At 44.1% G+C, this 18,127-nt stretch overlaps 3 protein-coding genes across 9 annotated transcripts in view; 1 reads left to right on the forward strand and 2 right to left on the reverse strand.

Moving 5' to 3' along the window:
- MSI2 (musashi RNA binding protein 2) overlaps positions 1-18,127 on the reverse strand; it is a 973,036-nt gene that overhangs the window by 907,140 nt on the left and 47,769 nt on the right. The window lies entirely within an intron of this gene.
- On the forward strand, positions 7,405-9,210 carry LOC138670439 (uncharacterized). Its single transcript, XM_069757778.1, has 3 exons — positions 7,405-7,921; positions 8,004-8,160; positions 8,280-9,210. Exons 1-3 carry the CDS (start codon positions 7,807-7,809, stop codon positions 9,208-9,210), a joined length of 1,203 nt encoding a protein of 400 aa, XP_069613879.1. The 5' UTR covers positions 7,405-7,806.
- LOC138670440 (uncharacterized) lies at positions 9,223-11,062 on the reverse strand. The gene is made up of 3 exons (XM_069757780.1): positions 10,602-11,062; positions 10,409-10,493; positions 9,223-10,303 (listed from the first exon to the last, which is right to left on the reverse strand). The coding sequence occupies exons 1-3, from the start codon at positions 10,759-10,761 to the stop codon at positions 9,421-9,423; spliced, it is 1,128 nt and encodes a 375-aa protein (XP_069613881.1). The 5' UTR covers positions 10,762-11,062; the 3' UTR covers positions 9,223-9,420.

The raw sequence follows: 18,127 nt of genomic DNA on the forward strand, positions 1-18,127 counted from the left end.
ATATTTTTTTTCTATAAAATAGTTTTTATCGTATAAAAGCGCCAAAACATAAAAAGAATGATATAAATGAGGTGTCGCTGTAATCGTACTGACCCGAAGAATAAAACGGCTTTATCAATTTTACCAAACGCGGAACGGTATAAACGCCTCCCCCAAAAGAAATTCATGAATAGCTGGTTTTTGGTCATTCTGCCTCACAAAAATCGGAATAAAAAGCGATCAAAAAATGTCACGTGCCCGAAAATGTTACCAATAAAAACGTCAACGCATCCTGCAAAAAACAAGACCTCACATGACTCTGTGGACTCAAATATGGAAAAATTATAGCTCTCAAAATGTGGTAACGCAAAAAATATTTTTTGCAATAAAAAGCGTATTTCAGTGTGTGACGGCTGCCAATCATAAAAATCCGCTAAAAAACCCGCTATAAAAGTAAATGAAAAAAATGTATTTATTTCCATTTTCCCATTAGGGTTAGGGCTAGGGCTAGGGTTAGGGCTAGGGCTAGGGTCAGGGCTAGGGTCAGGGCTAGGGTCAGGGTTAGGGCTAGGGTTGGGGTTGGGGCTACAGTTAGGCTATGTTCACACTTTGCGGATTTTGCTGCGGATCCGCAGCGGATTTGACCGCTGCGGATCCGCAGCAGTTTCCCATGAGTTTACATTACAATGTAAACCTATGGGAAACAAAAAACGCTGTGCACATGCTGCAGAAAAATCCGCGCGGAAACGCTGCGGATTACATTCCGCAGCATGTCACTTCTTTTCTGCGGATTTTCACCTGCTCCAATAGAAAACTGCAGATGAGAATCCGCAGAAGAAAACGCAGTAAAAACCGCGATAAATCCGCAGTAAAAACCGCAACGGGTTTTCACTGCGGATTTTGGAATTCTGCTGCGGAAAAATCCGCAGTGGAATCCGCAAAGTGTGAACATAGCCTTAGGGTTGGGGCTAAAGTTAGGGTTAGGGTTTAGATTACATTTACAGTTGGGAATAGGGTTGGGATTAGGGTTAGGGGTGTGTCTGGGTTAGAGGTGTGGTTAGGGTTACCATTGGGATTAGGGTTAGGGGTGTGTTTGGATTAGGGTTTCAGTTATAATTGGGGGGTTTCCACTGTTTAGGCACATCAGGGGGATCTCCAAACGCGACATGGCGACCGATCTCAATTCCATCCAATTCTGCATTGAAAAAGTAAAACAGTGCTCCTTCCCTTCCGAGCTCTCCCGTGTGCCCAAACAGGAGTTTACCCCAACATATGGGGTATCAGCGTACTCAGGACAAATTGGGCAACAACTTTTGGGATCCAATTTCTCCTGTTACCCTTGGGAAAATACAAAACTGGGGGCTAAAAAATAATTTTTGTGGGAAAAAAAGAGATTTTTTATTTTCACGGCTCTGCGTTATAAACTGTAGTGAAACACTTGGGGGCTCAAAGTTCTCACAACACATCTAGATAAGTTCGTGGGGGGGTCTAGTTTCCAATATGGGGTCACTTGTGGGGGTTTCTACTGTTTAGGTATATTAGGGGCTCTGCAAACGCAATGTGACGCCTGCAGACCATTCCATCTAAGTCTGCATTCCAAATGGCGCTCCTTCCCTTCCGAGCCCTCCCATGCGCCCAAACGCTGGTTCCCCCCCACATATGGGGTATCAACGCACTCAGGACAAATTGGACAACAACTTTTGGGGTCCAATTTCTCCTTTTACCCTCGAGAAAATACAAAACTGGGGGCTAAAAAATAATTTTTGTGGGAAAAAAATTTTGTTTTATTTTTACGGCTCTGCATTATAAACTTCTGTGAAGCTCTTATTGGGTCAAAGTGCTCACCACACATCTAGATAAGTTCCTTAGGGGGTCTACTTTTCAAAATGGTGTCACTTGTGGGGGGTTTCAATGTTTAGGCACATCAGTGGCTCTCCAAACGCAACATGGCGTCCCATCTCAATTCCTGTCAATTTTGCATTGAAAGGTCAAACGGCGCTCCTTCCCTTCCGAGCTCTCCCATGTGCCCAAACAATGGTTTACCCCCACATATGGGGTATCAGAGTACTCAGGACAAATTGTGCCACAACTTTTGTGGTCCAATTTCTTCTCTTACCATTGGGAAAATAAAAAATTGGGGGCGAAAAGATAATTTTTGTGAAAAAATATGATTTTTTATTTTTACGGTTCTGCATTATAAACTTCTGTGAAGCACTTGGTGGGTCAAAGTGCTCACCACACCTCTAGATAAGTTCCTTAGGGGGTCTACTTTCCAAAATGGTGTCACTTGTGGGGGGTTTCAATGTTTAGGCACATCAGTGGCTCTCCAAACGCAACATGGCGTCCCATCTCAATTCCAGTCAATTTTGCATTGAAAAGTCAAATGGCGCTCCTTCCCTTCCGAGCTCTGCCATGCGCCCAAACTGTGGTTAACCCCCACATATGGGGTATCAGCGTACTCAGGACAAATTGTACAACAACGTTTGGGGTCCATTTTCTCCTGTAACCCTTGGTAAAATAAAACAAATTGGAGCTGAATAAATTTTTTGTGAAAAAAAGTTAAATGTTAATTTTTATTTAAACATTCCAAAAATTCCTGTGAAGCACCTGAAGGGTTAATAAACTTCTTGAATGTGGTTTTGAGAACCTTGAGGGGTGCAGTTTTTAGAATGGTGTCACACTTGGGTATTTTCTATCATATAGACCCCTCAAAATGACTTCAAATGAGATGTGGTCCCTAAAATAAAATGGTGTTGTAAAAATGAGAAATTGCTGGTCAACTTTTAACCCTTATAACTCCCTAACAAAAAAAAATTTTGGTTCCAAAATTGTGCTGATGTAAAGTAGACATGTGGGAAATGTTACTTATTAAGTATTTTGTGTGACATATCTCTGTGATTTAATTGCATAAAAATTCAAAGTTGGAAAATTGCGAAATTTTCAAAATTTTCGCCAAATTTCCATTTTTTTCACAAGTAAACGCAGGTAATATCAAAGAAATTTTACCACTATCATGAAGTACAATATGTCACGAGAAAACAATGTCAGAATCACCGGGATCCGTTGAAGCGTTCCAGAGTTATAACCTCATAAAGGGACAGTGGTCAGAATTGTAAAAATTGGCCCGGTCCATAACGTGCAAACCACCCTTGGGGGTAAAGGGGTTAATGTTAAAGAAAGTTTAAAATGAATGGACCAGTCTCAGAGTCCCATTTTTTTTTAACCAATATAACCATGTAATACAAGGAGACCCCATATAAAAAAACAAAACGTCACTATCCTTTACAATGAGAGTCGAAGGTCAACATCTGCCCGAAAGCTGGGATTCTAAGAGCTGGAAAAAAAGGAGTTCCAAGTATTTAGGGCTACTGCTGACATTTTACACCAAACCATACATTAGATTTAGGCTATGTGCACACGTCAGTATTTTCTAGCAGAAATTTCCTGACAAAAACCAGACATTTCTGCCAGAAATCCGCATGCGTTTTTTTTTCGCAGTTTTTATGCATTTTTTACGCGTTTTTTTTTTTGTTTTTTTTTCCCGATGCATTATATAGCGGGAAAAATGCAAAAAATCCGCAAAATTAATGAACATGTTGCTTTTTTTACCACGATGCGTTTTTTTGTGGAAAAAAACGCATCATGTGCACAAAAATTGCAGAATGCATTCTAAATGCTAGGATGCATATGTAGGCGTTTTTAATGCATTTTTTAAAGCGTTTTTATCGCGAAAAAAAACAAAAAACTGAACGTGTGCACATACCCTTAAAGGAGGCCTGTCAGCCAGAACTGAAAGTATGAAAGTAAGCACACAATCTTGTAGGGGATATAGAACTATAAATATTGCTCTTTAGGCCACAGTCTCATGTTCAGTATTCAGTCAGTATTTTACCTCAGCATTTGTAAGCCAAAACCAGGAGTGGAACAGTCAGAGGAAAAGTGTAATAGAAACGTCACCTCTTCTGTATTCATCACCCACTCCTGGTTTTGGCTTACAGATACTGAGGTAAAAAACTGACCAAATACTGAACATCTAAACGTGGCCTTCGTGTTTAAAATCGCTTCCTCCATTCTGCAGAAACTTAAAGCCCCTTCACATTAAGCGACGCTGCAGTGATACCGACAACGATCCGGATCGCTGCAGCGTCGCTGTTTGGTCGCTGGAGAGCGGTCACACAGACCGCTCTCCAGCGACCAACGATCCCGAAGTCCCCGGGTAACCAGGGTAAACATCGGGTAACTAAGCGCAGGGCCGCGCTTAGTAACCCGATGTTTACCCTGGTTACCAGCGTAAAAGTAAAAAAAAACAAAAAAAAAAACACTACATACTTACCTACCGCTGTCTGTCCCCGGCGCTGTGCTGTGCACTCCTCCTGTACTGGCTGTGAGCGTCGGTCAGACGGAAAGCAGAGAATGACATCACCGCTCTGCTTTCCGGCCGCTGTGCTCACAGCCAGTACAGAAGGAGTGCAGAGAAGCAGAGCGCCGGGGACAGACAGCGGTAGGTAAGTATGTAGTGTTTGTTTTTTTTTACTTTTTTCGCTGGTAACCAGGGTAAACATCGGGTTACTAAGCGCGGCCCTGTGCTTAGTTCCCCGATGTTTACCCTGGTTACCAGTGAAGACATCGCTGGATCGGTGTCACACACGCCGATCCAGCCATGTCCACGGGAGATCCAGCGACGAAATAAAGTTCTGGACTTTGTTCAGCGACCAACGTTCTCCCAGCAGGGGCCTGATCGTTGGTCGCTGTCACACATAACGATTCCCTTAACGATATCGTTGCTACGTCACAAAAAGCAATGATATCGTTAACGATATCGTTATGTGTGAAGGTACCTTTAGAGTAAGGCCTCTTTCACACTTCAGTCTTTCGGCGTCAGTCAAAAACCGCCATTTTCGTGAAATGGCGGATCCGCCATTTTTTTTTGGCGGATCCGCTATTTTCCCATTGACTTGCATTAGAGACGGATTGTGGCGGATGGCCGTCCGTTCCATCCGCCATGCGACGGATCCGTCGATATTTGGCGGACGTTGTCTAGACATTGACGGACTTTGTAACGTTTTTTGGCGCCGCCGAAAAGGCGGACCGCGGCGGATCCATCGTGTCCGCTTTTTTTTAGAATGGGCGCCTATGGGCGACGGATCCGTCGCGATCCGCTTTTTGGCGGATCCGTCGCCTCAATCCGCTTTTTTTGATTGAGCATGCTCCAAAAAGTGGATACTTTGCCCAGACAACCCAAAAACTATATAAAAGAGGACAGGTCATTCCCAAATGTACCAGCCAGCAAGACAGACCCTTCAATGCAAGAGAGACCCAGCCAGACCCTGCCAGCAAGACCTTGCCAGCCAGCCAGAGAGGCCCTGCCAGCTAGCCAGAGAGGCCCTGCCAGCCAGAGAGGCCCTGCCAGCCAGAGACACACTGCCAGACCCTGCAAGCAAGACCTTGCCAGCCAGGCCCTGCCAGCCAGCCAGAGAGGCCCTGCCAGCCAGCCAGAGAGGCCGTGCCAGCCAGACCCTGCCTGAGACAGCCATGTGAGTACTGACATCCAGCGTGCATGTGTGTGTGTGTGTGTGTGTGTGTGTGTGTGTGTGTGTGTGTGTGTGTGTGTGTGTGTGTGTGTGCGCGCATTTGTGTATGACGTACTGAGTACAGCAAGAGCTTTTAAAACCTGAATCCAACCTGAGGCCTGCCGTCGTCCTGCAACAGCCAGTGCCCTGCTACAGTCCAGATCCACCCCGAGGCCTGCCACTGTGAATATATCAAGCTCCAGCTGGAGGACTGATGGCCGTGTGTGTGTGTATTTTTGTACTGCTGTGTGCTTTTGTATGTATGTGTTCATGTGCCTGCACCTTATTATGCCTTCGTCAATATTACGCCTGTTCATGTGTTATGCTTGCGTTATGACTCTGCTTGCAGGTATGTTTGTGTGCATCTTGTTGGTTGCATGTGCATTTGTCAATGCCATATTGGTTAATGTTGATTTTTGATGTATTTACTAAAGGTACCGTCACACGCTGCAGCGATACTGACAACGATCCGGATCGCTGCAGCGTCGCTGTTTGGTTGCTGGAGAGCTGTCACACAGACAGCTCTCCAGCGACCAACGATGCCGGTAACCAGAGTAAACATCGGGTTACTAACTGCAGAGCCGCGCTTAGTAACCCGATGTTTACCCTGGTTACCAGTGTAAAAGTAAAAAAAAAAAAAAGGTAAATTCCGCTGTCTGTCCCCGTGCTGTGCTTCTCTGCATTGTGAGCGCCAGCCAGCCGTAAAGCAGAGCACAGCGGTGACGTCACCACTCTGCTTTCCGGCCGCTGTGCTTACACAGGGCAGAGAAGCAGAGTGCCGAGGGACAGACAGAAGGTGGCTGTGTGTGTGTGCGTGCGTGCGTGCGTGTGCCTGCCTGCCCTGTTTATATGTTTTTCATACTATGCTGGTATTTTGAATAGCTGTGGTGTAAAATTTGTTTTGTGTGTGTGTATAAATGATGTGTGATGTGTTCTGCATCTTTGTTGTTTTCCATAATATACTTGTATTTCAAATAAAGAGCAGTGTAGCTCCTACTGTACCCTAAAAAAAAGAAAATTTAAAAAAATATAGTAATAAAAATTTCACAAAACTGTCAGTAGTCTCATTTCAAGATAAATGTAATATTGGGTAAACATGCAGTAAAGGTTATATATACAAATGTGTAATGCAAATCTTTGCTATAGAATATGTTATCTGGTTTTAGAAAATACAAACTGTAGGGTAATCATAATTAACAATTTTGGGGATTGGTATTTTAATTTCGAATGAGGAACATTTTTTATAAGGTTAAACTTTGTTTAGGTGGGTTTTACCAGCATGCGCATTGCGCATATCAAGTTCTAAGTAGTTTTGGTGTTGTTTTAAAGGGATTTTTTGGGGTTTTTTTTTGTGGGGAAACAGGAGGTAGAGGGTTTGGCAGCTTGTGCATCAAGTTTGACGGTAGAATTTTTTTTTTCTTTTGTGGTGGGGGAAATCAAAAATAAGTTGGCACTGTAGGTACTGTAGTAGGTACTGAGCCAAGACGTACACAAGCAGGCTCCCCATTTTTTTTTTTAAAGTTGTAAGTGTAAAGTCCCTACAGCTGCATCTATCCTTTTGTATAGTAGCTTAGAACTCCCTTTATGCTTACAGATTCTAGGGACCAAGAGGACCCAAGCAAGGGACCGACCAACCCAAGATAGACGCAAGATCATAATGTCTTCTTCTGAGAGCCCCCCAGCACATCATCAGCAAACTGAGGTGTTAATTTTTTTTCTTCATAAATTTTTTATTTTGGTGCAACAATGGCAATTGTATTTTAAGCCTTTATGTGTTTATTCTGTATTCACAGGAATATGAAGCAGAGGGGCTAACAGAAGGAGACGGACAGGGTGGAGAAATACAAGGAGCGGGAGCGCATAGTGTAAGTTTTGAACAGACCGATCCTCACATACAATGCACTACACCCAACACAAACATTCAGCACAGCACACAATACATATGCCTCGATCAAAGAACATTATTAATTTTATTTTTTTTTTTAAATTAGTCTTCACAATCCGGGGCTCGACGTAGAGTTCCTCAAAGCACCTCCCATAGTCGTCGGAATGATAATCGCGGCGGTCGCCGAAGAGTAAGTTCCTTTTTGGTTTGGTGTTTAGTAAAATGTAAAATTCATGTGTTGTAATCTTTCCCTTTTTATTCTTATCTTTTTGTTAGGCTTCACAGCGTGCTCCCGAACAAGATGATGAAGAGGAGGGCATCGATGTGAACACCCTCATCGAAGCAGTACAAAGTCGGGAGCCGCTGTGGAACATGTCGGACCGCCGCCATGCTGACCAGTTAATCACCCGACGGCTATGGGAGGAAGTGTGCAGTGCTGTTATGGATAACTGGGAGGAACTCGATGCTGGGGCCCAGGATCTAGCGCGTAAGTATTCACACTTCATAACCTTATGTTAGGCATGATTTAATGTGGTGTATAGTAACCAATTTTTGCTTTTTCTTTCCAGGTAACAGGATTATCGTGCGGTGGCGGTCACTCAGGGATCGCTTCAAGAGGGAGTTTAATAAGGAGATGCAGGCCCCGAGTGGATCTAGAGGACGCAGGAGCAGATACAAACATGCCAGAGCCCTGTCGTTCCTCCGGTCGACGCTGCTGAGCAGAAGGTAAATATTCAACACCACATATTTTCAGTCAAACTGTAAAAATGTGTAACCTTCAATTTTTTTTGCAGCAAGGGCAATTGTAATATCCAGATACTAATTTTTTTTTTCTTCTTTAACAGCACTTTCTGCAGCACTCGGGAGCCTGCATCAGAGTTGCACCCCTCTGGAGCGATCCCTCAAGAGTCCGCCACCGGGGACCACGTCAACCCCTCTGTTTCTGCACCTTCCCTTTCGTTTGATCCCTCAGCCTCATCCACCAGCGCTGGAGCAGCAGGGCGGACTTCGTCACTTGAAGCTGCAGGTGATGAGTTAGAGTTCCCTTTACCCCACCCCTCTGCCACTGCCGCAACATCTAGACCAACGTTGTGGTCAGGACGGCAGCGCCAGAGAGGTCAGGAAAGGAGCTATGCGCCTGACTTTTTGCAGCTGAATGCATCCTTTCACAGTGCCATCAAGCTTTTGAGTGAGCAAACGTCTGCTGGGTACAATATGCTTAACAAAAGCATACTTGAACTCAGCAGTCGTCTTGATAGGATGCAATCAGATGCAAATCAGTCACCAAGGCACTGTTTTTTTCAGTCGGTCCTCAGGCACATGGAAAATCTAACTCCTGACCTGCAGATGCATGTGATGCAAGGCTGCCACACTGCTCTAGCGCAGGCGATGTCCCATGCCCCTCCACCTACCCTTCATGTGTCAACACCTTTCCCCTCTCAATCCACCGTCTATCCTCCCGTCCGTCCTCCTCCTGTCCGTCCTCCTCCCGTCCATTCTACTCCTTCGTCATTTGTTCCTTCCCCCCTTAGTCTTTCCCAGTTTTTACCGTCCCCCTTCCATTCTTCCCCTTTAACTTCTCCGTTCCCAATCCCACCAACACCTTCATACCTCCCACACACCACATCAGCACCTCAACTCTCTACACAACCTCATGTTTTCACCACCCATTCTACTTCTGTTCCTCCCCGTGATGTCCTGTCCCCCACTCTCGACGTGGTCCGCCCTGTCAGCCCCTCCGCTACTATCTCCACCCCAAACTATGAGAATCTGTAAATAAATAAACAGTTTTTTGGTTTAAAAACAATTTTATTGTCTTTCTCTTTTTTTTTTGTAAAGTTTTTAAATCACCAAGGTTATGGCAATAGTAACAATAACAGTGTTTAAAGGGTACCGTTGCAAAACATACAATGCTGCATTAAAGTACAAAGATTTTGTAAGCAAACAAAAAATGGTATTTTTACAAGTGTAAAAAGAAAAATTTTTTTACACCATTTCATACTGCCAGTCAACTGATCCTGCAGGAGACATGAAGTAGTCTGCAAAACTGTCCCGCATTCTGGAGACTGCTACTGGACTGCGAAAAGTGGGGTTTTGGTAATCCCGTAAGGTGCTTTCAGAAACATTATCCTCCAGGGAAACTTGTTCTTTTGATAAAACAAAATTGTGCAGGACAACGCACGCTTTGACCACATCATCGACAGTTTCAGTCTGCAGTTTAATTGCAGTTAGCAGGACTCTCCATTTGGCAGTTAAGATGCCAAAAGCACATTCCACTACTCTTCGTGCTCTGGTTAAGCGGTAATTGTAAATTTTTTTCCTCTGGGTCAGTCCACTACTTCCAAAGGGTTTCAGCAAGTGTGGGGAAAGCTGGAAGGCATCATCTCCAACACAAACAAATGGTAATGGTGGACTAGTGGTTCCAGGGAGAGGTCTAGGGGGCGGAAAATCAAATGTCTCTCCATATAAACGGCGCCCCATTGGTGAATTTTTAAAGATTTGTGAATCATTTGCGCGTCCATACGCACCGATATCAACAGCGATGAACTTGCATTGTGCATCGGCTATGGCCATCAACACAATAGAGAAGTACTTCTTATAGTTATAAAACTGTGATCCAGAGCCTGAAGGTTTGACGATCCGTATGTGCTTTCCATCAACTGCTCCAACACAATTTGGAAACTGGCAAATTTGATGAAAATTTTGGGCGATCTCCAGCCACCTCTCCTGTGATGGCTCTGGGATGTATTCCACTTGTAGGCACTCCCACAATGCCCGGCAGGTATCTCTGATGATCCCCGAGATGGTGGATATCCCAAGTCGATACTGAAAATGGAGGGATGAGAACGACTCTCCAGTTGCAAGGAATCTGTTAACAAAACGAAAAGACAATAATTAATAAAAAAATTCAAAAAACAACATTACAGTTATAAGTCTGATGAATGAGAATCATTTAAAAAAAAAAATTACTTACCGAATAGTCACCATGAGACGCTCTGCTGGTGATATTGAGAATCGCATCTGGGTGTCTCGTCTACGTATACAGTCTTCCACATAGCCTAATAAAAACTCGAAATTTTCAGCTCTCATCCTCACATAATTGAAGAACTTTTGAGGGTTTTCCCTTAGTTCCATGTAAAGTGTGGAATAAACACCACGGGTCATACGTTGTGCTGTGATGGGATGGATCCACAGCCTTCTCTTCCGCCGCTGCCGTAGGATGCGCAGTCTTTGTTCCTCCCTCTCTCGAACGCTGACTGCCAACTGATTTGCCTCAAAAGTAAAATCCGCATAGATCTTTGCAATGTTCGCCAGGACTCCTTCCATTTCTGCCACTTTCTCTACAACCTTTCAAAGATGTGGTGTAAATACACGCTATATATAGTTTTGCAGTAGTATCCAGTAGCCAATCACATTGAAATCCTCCCCTTTTAAAAAACGGATCCGTCAAAAAACGGTTACAACGGATGTAAAAACGGTCGCAACGGTTCTAACGGATCCGTTTTTTAAACGGATCGGGGCAGCTGATCCGTCAAAAAAACGGATCCGTTAGAACCGTTTTTCCACCAAATTTGACGGATCCGTCGATCCGCCACGATGTCGGACCTAACTGACGCCACACAACTGAAGTGTGAAAGAACTCTAATCAGATATGACAGTCTGCTTGGTGCACCTTTCTGTCCACGTGTTTTGCATGCCGCCCTCACTGGTAATTGACAGCATTGGATTACCTGGAGAGCGCACGGTTTGCAGAGAAAGCTGAAGCTAGCCAGCTCTGCCAGTCATCAGTGAAGGAGGCGGAGGCATGCAAAACCAATAGGCTCATGGGAGAACCCCACAATTCAGGCTAGCGGCACACAAAGCCCCCTGGTCCAAACTGTAGAAGGAACGTACCTCCCCTGAAAGTAAGGAGACGAGCAAAGTGCTCCTGCCGAACATCCGTGGTCGGCGCTCATAGCAAGTGAGCATTTCTGCCACACACTGCTCACAAAAAAACGGAAATGTTACAGGTCTCGGAAAATGGTGCCTTTTTTAACCAAAGTTTGTATTTTTTTTCCACCACTTAAATAAAAAAAAGAACCTAGACAGGTTTGCTGTCTATGAACTCGTAATGACCTGGAGAATCATAATGGCAGGTCTGTTTCAGCATTTAGTGACTGTGTAAAAAAGAAAAAACAGTGGAATTTAACTTTTTTTTTTTGCAATTATACTGCACTTGGAATTTTTTTCCTGTTTTCCAGTATACAAAATGTTAAAACCAATGGTGCCATTCAAAACTACAACTTGTCCTGCAAACCAAGCCCTCACATGGCCAATTTGACCGAAAAAAAAAAAAGTTATGGCTCTGGGAAGAAGGGGAGCAAAAAACGAAAACACAAATGGAAATACCTCTGAAGGGGTTAATATATGCCAATGAATAAAAATAATACCTTACTTTCAACATCTACAATGTACAATTGTAGATGTTATGGTGCATATTGGCGCCACAGGGCAGAAAATATTAAGTCATCAAATGGATATATGGATGAACCCGTTTCAGGATGTGCGCTTGTAGTCATACTAAACTCCTATAGAGAGCCAGTCATCTTATTACATTGATAGTCCCATCGCAGAAAATTGAAGGCACGAACGAAAAACAAAACAAAAATGAAAACAGCAGGGAAATGGGTCTTTTTGCAGAAAGATATTACTCCTGAACCTATAAATGTACTGCCGATTTATCATCATTATTACAATCTCATCGTGAACAACTTCTTACCAGATTTCCCATTGTTCCAGGTGATCTAGGCTAAATATGATTGACACACCGAGAGCCAAGGACTGGAAGGAAAATGACTGAGGAAACAACACAAGGAGAAAGAACTTGTGGATATTACACACTTCACACAGCTCCGTCAGTCTTCAGTAATCGAATGTGATTTAACCCCACACTGCAGCATCTGCTGTGCTATAGAGGAATGTAATGAAATACAGCTAAACCACTTACAGAGGAGGGATACTGGAAGCAATCCTTCCATTGATCCTATGTCTACCAGAAAACTACACTTCCCATTTGAATGTCTGATAGTCAGCTGTGACTAAACGTCCATGATTATTGCATGAATACAATCAATCTGCTACATCACACTGCTATATTGCAGCAATCGCATGAGAGAAGTCTTCATTAAAGGGAATCTGTCAGCAGTGTTTTGTTAATTCATCTGAGAGCAGCATAATGTAGGTAAAGAGAAGCTGAATCCAACGATACATCACCTAGATTACTGGGTGCAGCCATTCTCACACAATCAGAGCTTTTAGATTAAGCATGAAGCAGAGCTGAGAAAGCTAACCCCGCCCACACCAGGCCTCTGTGTACAAAGTCTATAGACAGCTAGCTGCTTATCACAGGGAAAGGGGGCGTTGCCAGAAAACTCCATCATTTTAATCTCTTACTGATAAATGCTTCACAGTTAGTAATCAGCAGCACTCATTTTGACAAGCGACACATGCCTGAATTCTGGGTTTCAGCCTCTATCTCCTGCGGTCTTCAGATTACATAGCAAGAACCTGCTGACAGATTGCCTTTACATACCCACCCCTAATAAGAAGAGTCATCAGCATCACTGCAGGATATCTAGTCTAAAGGTACCTTCACACTGAACGACGCTGCAGCGATACCGACAACGATGTCGATTGCTGCAGCGTCTTTGTTTGGTCGCTGGAGAGCTGTCACACAGACAGCTCTCCAGCGACCAACGATCCCGAGGTCCCCGGTAGCCAGGGTAAACATCGGGTTACTAAGCGCAGGGCCGCGCTTAGTAACCCGATGTTTACCCTTGTTACCAGCGTAAACGTTAAAAAAACAAACACTACATACTTACCTTCAGCTGTCTGTCCCCGGCGCTCTGCTTCTCTGCACTGACTGAGCACAGCGGCCGGAAAGCACAGCGGTGACATCACCGCTCTGCTTTCCGGCTGGCCGACGCTGACACAGGATGCAGGAGGAGTGCAGAGAAGCAGAGCGCCAGGGACAGACAGCAGAAGGCAAGTATGTAGTGTTTGTTTTTTTTACTTTTACGATGGTAACCAGGGTAAACATCGGGTTACTAAGCGCGGCCCTGCGCTTAGTAACCCGATGTTTACCCTGGTTACCAGTGAAGACATCGCTGAATCGGCGTCACACATGCCGATTCAGCGATGTCTGCAAGGAGTCCAGCGACAAAATAAAGTTCTGGACTTTCTGCAGCGACCAACGACATCACAGCAGGATCCAGATCGCTGCTGCATGTCAAACACAATGATATCGCTAGCCAGGACGCTGCAACGTCACGGATCGCTAGCGATATCGTTGTGAAGTTGTTTAGTGTGAAGGTACCTTAAGAGCAAAGACGCTCCATGTGTACTTGAAGAATTAGCAGGTAATGTTGAACACTTGCATTATAGTTGGGGCACAACACAGGTCGTGTGGTTAAAAACGGATGTTTGCCGCTGCTACACCGCAGCATAGTGCAAGTGAATGAGGCTCCATTGTGACTTACATGGTATCGCAAATAGTAAGCCATAAAAATCCCAGTGGTTCGGACTTTTGGTAATTTATTTGTTGCAGTAATAGGGCCCAAGACGAACCCATTTACTATTCAGCAATGTAATGGCAGCATACTGTGGTCTGTGGCAGTGAGACCGGAGTCGCTGCATAGCCCCATCATTTATTGGTACTATCAGACGAGCCAACATTATAGCCTCACTAGGCTTTACTCAAGCAGGCATTTTCTGATGGTCAGATCGAAAAGGAATCCATATATTAACATTTCAGTTTTAATTATTTTCCAGATGTAACAAGCTACAGTAACATAGTAACATAGTAACATAGTTAGTAAGGCCGAAAAAAGACATTTGTCCATCCAGTTCAGCCTATATTCCATCATAATAAATCCCCAGATCTACGTCCTTCTACAGAACCTAGTAGAACCAGTAGAACATAGTTAACAGCAAGTTCTAACTGGGATTTAGTTTGTAGCAAATACTTTCAATAACTGCGATACTAAACCCTAAAGTATTCAGGATTGAATAAGACGTATACGGATATAGGTTATATACTGGCTCCATTTCCAGTACATGACACTGGTCTCATGCCAACACAAAAAATGCTGTCCTGCTGGAAGTGGAACCGCCTTGATCCGGGTGTGTGGGTTTGATTGGTAGAGATTCAGAAATACAGGCATATTAGTAAGAGATATACACATGTAGCCATCAACACAGCCGAACACATAAGTATACAGGTTATTATATATTATCTTAAAATGTACTTACCTTGTAATGTCTTCACATCCTAACATAGTAACATAGTAACATAGTTAGTAAGGCCGAAAAAAGACATTTGTCCATCCAGTTCAGCCTATATTCCATCATAATAAATACCCAGATCTACGTCCTTCTACAGAACCTAATAATTGTATGATACAATATTGTTCTGCTCCAGGAAGACATCCAGGCCTCTCTTGAACCCCTCGACTGAGTTCGCCATCACCACCTCCTCAGGCAAGCAATTCCAGATTCTCACTGCCCCAACAGCAAAGAATCCTCTTCTAAGTTGGTGGAAAAACCCTCTCTCCTCCAGACGCAAAGAATGCCCCCTTGTGCCCGTCACCCTCCCTGGTACAAACAGATCCTCAGCGAGATATTTGCATTGTCCCCCCATATACCTATACATGGTTATTAGATCGCCCCTCAGTCGTCTTTTCTCCAGACTAAACAATCCTAATTTCGCCAATCTATCTGGGTATTGTAGTTCTCCCATCCCCCTTATCAATTCCGTTGCCCTCCTTTGCACTCTCTCTAGTTCCACCACATCCCTCCTGAGCACCGGTGCCCAAAACTGGACACAGTACTCCATGTGCGATCCAACTAGGGATTTGCACAGAGGCAGTATAATGCTCTCACCATGTGTATCCAGACCTCCTCCAATGCACCCCATGATCCAGTCTGCCCCGGCAGCCGCTGCCCGGCACCGGCTGCTCCAGGCAAGTCCATCATCAACTAGGATCCCCAAGTCCTTCTCCCTGTCAGATTCACCCAGTGGTTTCCCGTTCAGTGTGTAATGGTGATATTGATTCCCTCTTCCCATGTGTATAACCTTACATTTATCATCCTGTTCTGTCCAGATGAATTCCAAGCGGCGGAAGTTCACCGACCTCCATATTGGGACACCCAAGTGATGGGTGTCTATATGGAAAGTGCTGGTGGTACGCAGCCTCTTGCACGGTACCACCAGCGCAACACCGTCGCGAACACGCTGCCGCTGGCATCAGCCGAATGATTCACTGACCGCCACCATCTTTGTACAGGAGGAGCACATGCGCACTTTTAATGTGACCGCCGCTATCTGTCTGCACAAAGATGGTGGCGGTCTGATTGACTGTTCCTGCGCGAATTCCACACAGGCGCAGTGAATCATTCGGCTGATCCCGGCGGCAGATGCGCGACGTGTCTACAGGCAGAGGAAGCCGGTCACATTAACCACTTAGTGACCGGGCCAATTTTTTTTTTTTTAAATCTGACCAGTGTCCCTTTAAGTGGCAATAACTCTGGAAAGCTTCAAAAATCACAATGATCTTGACATTGTTTTTTCGTAGCACATTACAAAAATTTATGATAATGGCAAATTTAGGTCAATATGTTGTGTCCATTTATTTAAAAAAAAAAAAAATCAGAATTTTGACAAATGTAAAAAAAATTAACAATTTTCAAACTTTGAAAGATTATCCCCTTAATCCATATACTCATATCATAGCAAAACACAATGGGTGGTTAAATAAATAAAAAAAAAAAAAAAAACAAAAAAAAAAAAACACATTTTAAATCCCTGTATCCTTGAGAACACGGAGAATTTTTAACAAGTAAATTGCAAAGATGCAGGTTTGTAGAAGTACCGTGCTTTGCCATGTTGGCCATTTAATATAATGAGCAGGGGCCAAGTACATTACATAGCATCTAGCTGCTACACCATTTCCAATGTAAAATTTCACAAAAATACAAAAGGGTATTCATCAGTTGCTCTATTTGAATGTGGTCTTCGACCACTCCAGAACTCCTAGAATGGCCTCGCTGACGCAGGCAGACCACCTGGATTCCCACATAAATACACAGTTGCAGGCAGTATACAGCTTATTAACATGGCCCGCAGCAGAGATTTGGCAACAACTTCTCATCAATCGGAAATCTTGAGTGAAATATCCGCGCAGATGACAGTTCTCTCTCCATTACATACTGTAGCCCGATTACGGCATCTGTCTGGTAATCCCTTACAGTGTCTCAGCACCCACAAATAATGGTACTGTATAAGAACTCCTAGTGGATCTGCACTGGAGATGGGCCCCAACTCTCCGCTGCACTCCACCTGCATGGAGCCCTCATTAATGTCACTCAGCATTTGCTACATTAGTTTCTTCTGCCCTTTACTCTCTTGTATCAGCTTGAAGCCATCCCCATTGTTAACAGTACTGGATTCTGTGGGAAAGTGCCAGCGATTTCTTGTTTTAATTATTATCATAAAGCGGAACCTTGTGTGGGCCTCTCTCTTTGTGATGTTTCTTCTTGTAACTCCAGTGCTTTAGATCAGGGCAGACAAAAAAATAAAAAGCCTAATGCTGAGTACAGATGCTACAAACTTACACACCATACATGTGGGCTGGGTCTGGGAAAAAACACACACAAAAAAAAAAAAAACACACACACATACACATGTTGGAGAGATGTTTTCGCAGCATGCTCATTGTGTTACGGAAATACTGTAGATTTTCACAGCAGAAGGTGTGAAATCAGAGGCTGTAATATCCTGCCTCATGTAGACTGATCCAAAAGAGTTTAAAAAGTGTGAGGTCATTTAAAAATAATAAAAAAAAGTATATCCTAAGTGGCGATATTACGATGAGAAGGAAAATACATAACTTATTTAAAAGGTAATCGGTCAGTAAGATCAATCCTCCTGAGGCTGCCGTCACACTAGCAGTATTTGGTCAGTATTTTACATCAGTATGTGTAAAGGTACCGTCACACTGAACGATATCGCTAGCGATTCGTGACGTTGCAGCGTCCTGGATAGCGATATTGTTCAGTTTGACACGCAACAGCGATCAGAATCCTGCTGTGATGTCGTTGGTCGCTGCAGAAAGTCCAGAACTTTATTTCGTCGCTGGACTTCCTGCTGACATCGCTGAATCGGTGTGAGTGACGCCGATTCAGCGATGTCTTCACTGGTAACCAGGGTAAACATCGGGTTACTAAGCGCAGGGCCGTGCTTAGTAACCCGATGTTTACCCTTGTTACCAGCGTAAAAGTAAAAAAAACAAACACTACATACTTACCTTCCGCTGTCTGTTCCCGGCGCTGTGCTTCTCTGCACTGGCTGTGAGCGCCGGCCAGCCGGAAAGCACAGCGGTGACGTCACCGCTCTGCTTTCCGGCCGCTGTGCTCACAGTCAGTGCAGAGAAGCACAGCGCCAGGAACAGACAGCGGAAGGTAAGTATGTAGTGTTTTTTTTACTTTTACGATGGTAACCAGGGTAAACATCAAGTTACTAAGCGCGGCTCTGCACTTAGTAACCCAATGTTTACCCTGGTTACCGGCATCGTTGGTCGCTGGAGAGCTGTCTGTGTGACAGCTCTCCAGGGACCAAACAGCGACGCTGCAGCGATCGACATCGTAGTCGGTATCG

Source organism: Ranitomeya imitator, chromosome 3 (assembly GCF_032444005.1).
Source record: "Ranitomeya imitator isolate aRanImi1 chromosome 3, aRanImi1.pri, whole genome shotgun sequence".
NCBI classification, from domain to species: domain Eukaryota; kingdom Metazoa; phylum Chordata; class Amphibia; order Anura; family Dendrobatidae; genus Ranitomeya; species Ranitomeya imitator.

Excerpts from the sequence above, each read along its gene's own strand:
- LOC138670439 (XM_069757778.1), top strand. The coding sequence starts at position 7,807 with ATGTCGGACCGCCGCCATGCTGACCAGTTAATCACCCGACGGCTATGG. Across the intron at positions 7,922-8,003 it reads TGGGGCCCAGGATCTAGCGC|GTAACAGGATTATCGTGCGG; the intron begins GTAAGTATTCAC and ends TTTTCTTTCCAG. Across the intron at positions 8,161-8,279 it reads TCGACGCTGCTGAGCAGAAG|CACTTTCTGCAGCACTCGGG; the intron begins GTAAATATTCAA and ends CTTCTTTAACAG.
- LOC138670440 (XM_069757780.1), bottom strand. The coding sequence starts at position 10,761 with ATGGAAGGAGTCCTGGCGAACATTGCAAAGATCTATGCGGATTTTACT. Across the intron at positions 10,494-10,601 it reads CCATCCCATCACAGCACAAC|GCTATGTGGAAGACTGTATA; the intron begins GTATGACCCGTG and ends AGTTTTTATTAG. Across the intron at positions 10,304-10,408 it reads CGTCTCATGGTGACTATTCG|ATTCCTTGCAACTGGAGAGT; the intron begins GTAAGTAATTTT and ends TTTTGTTAACAG.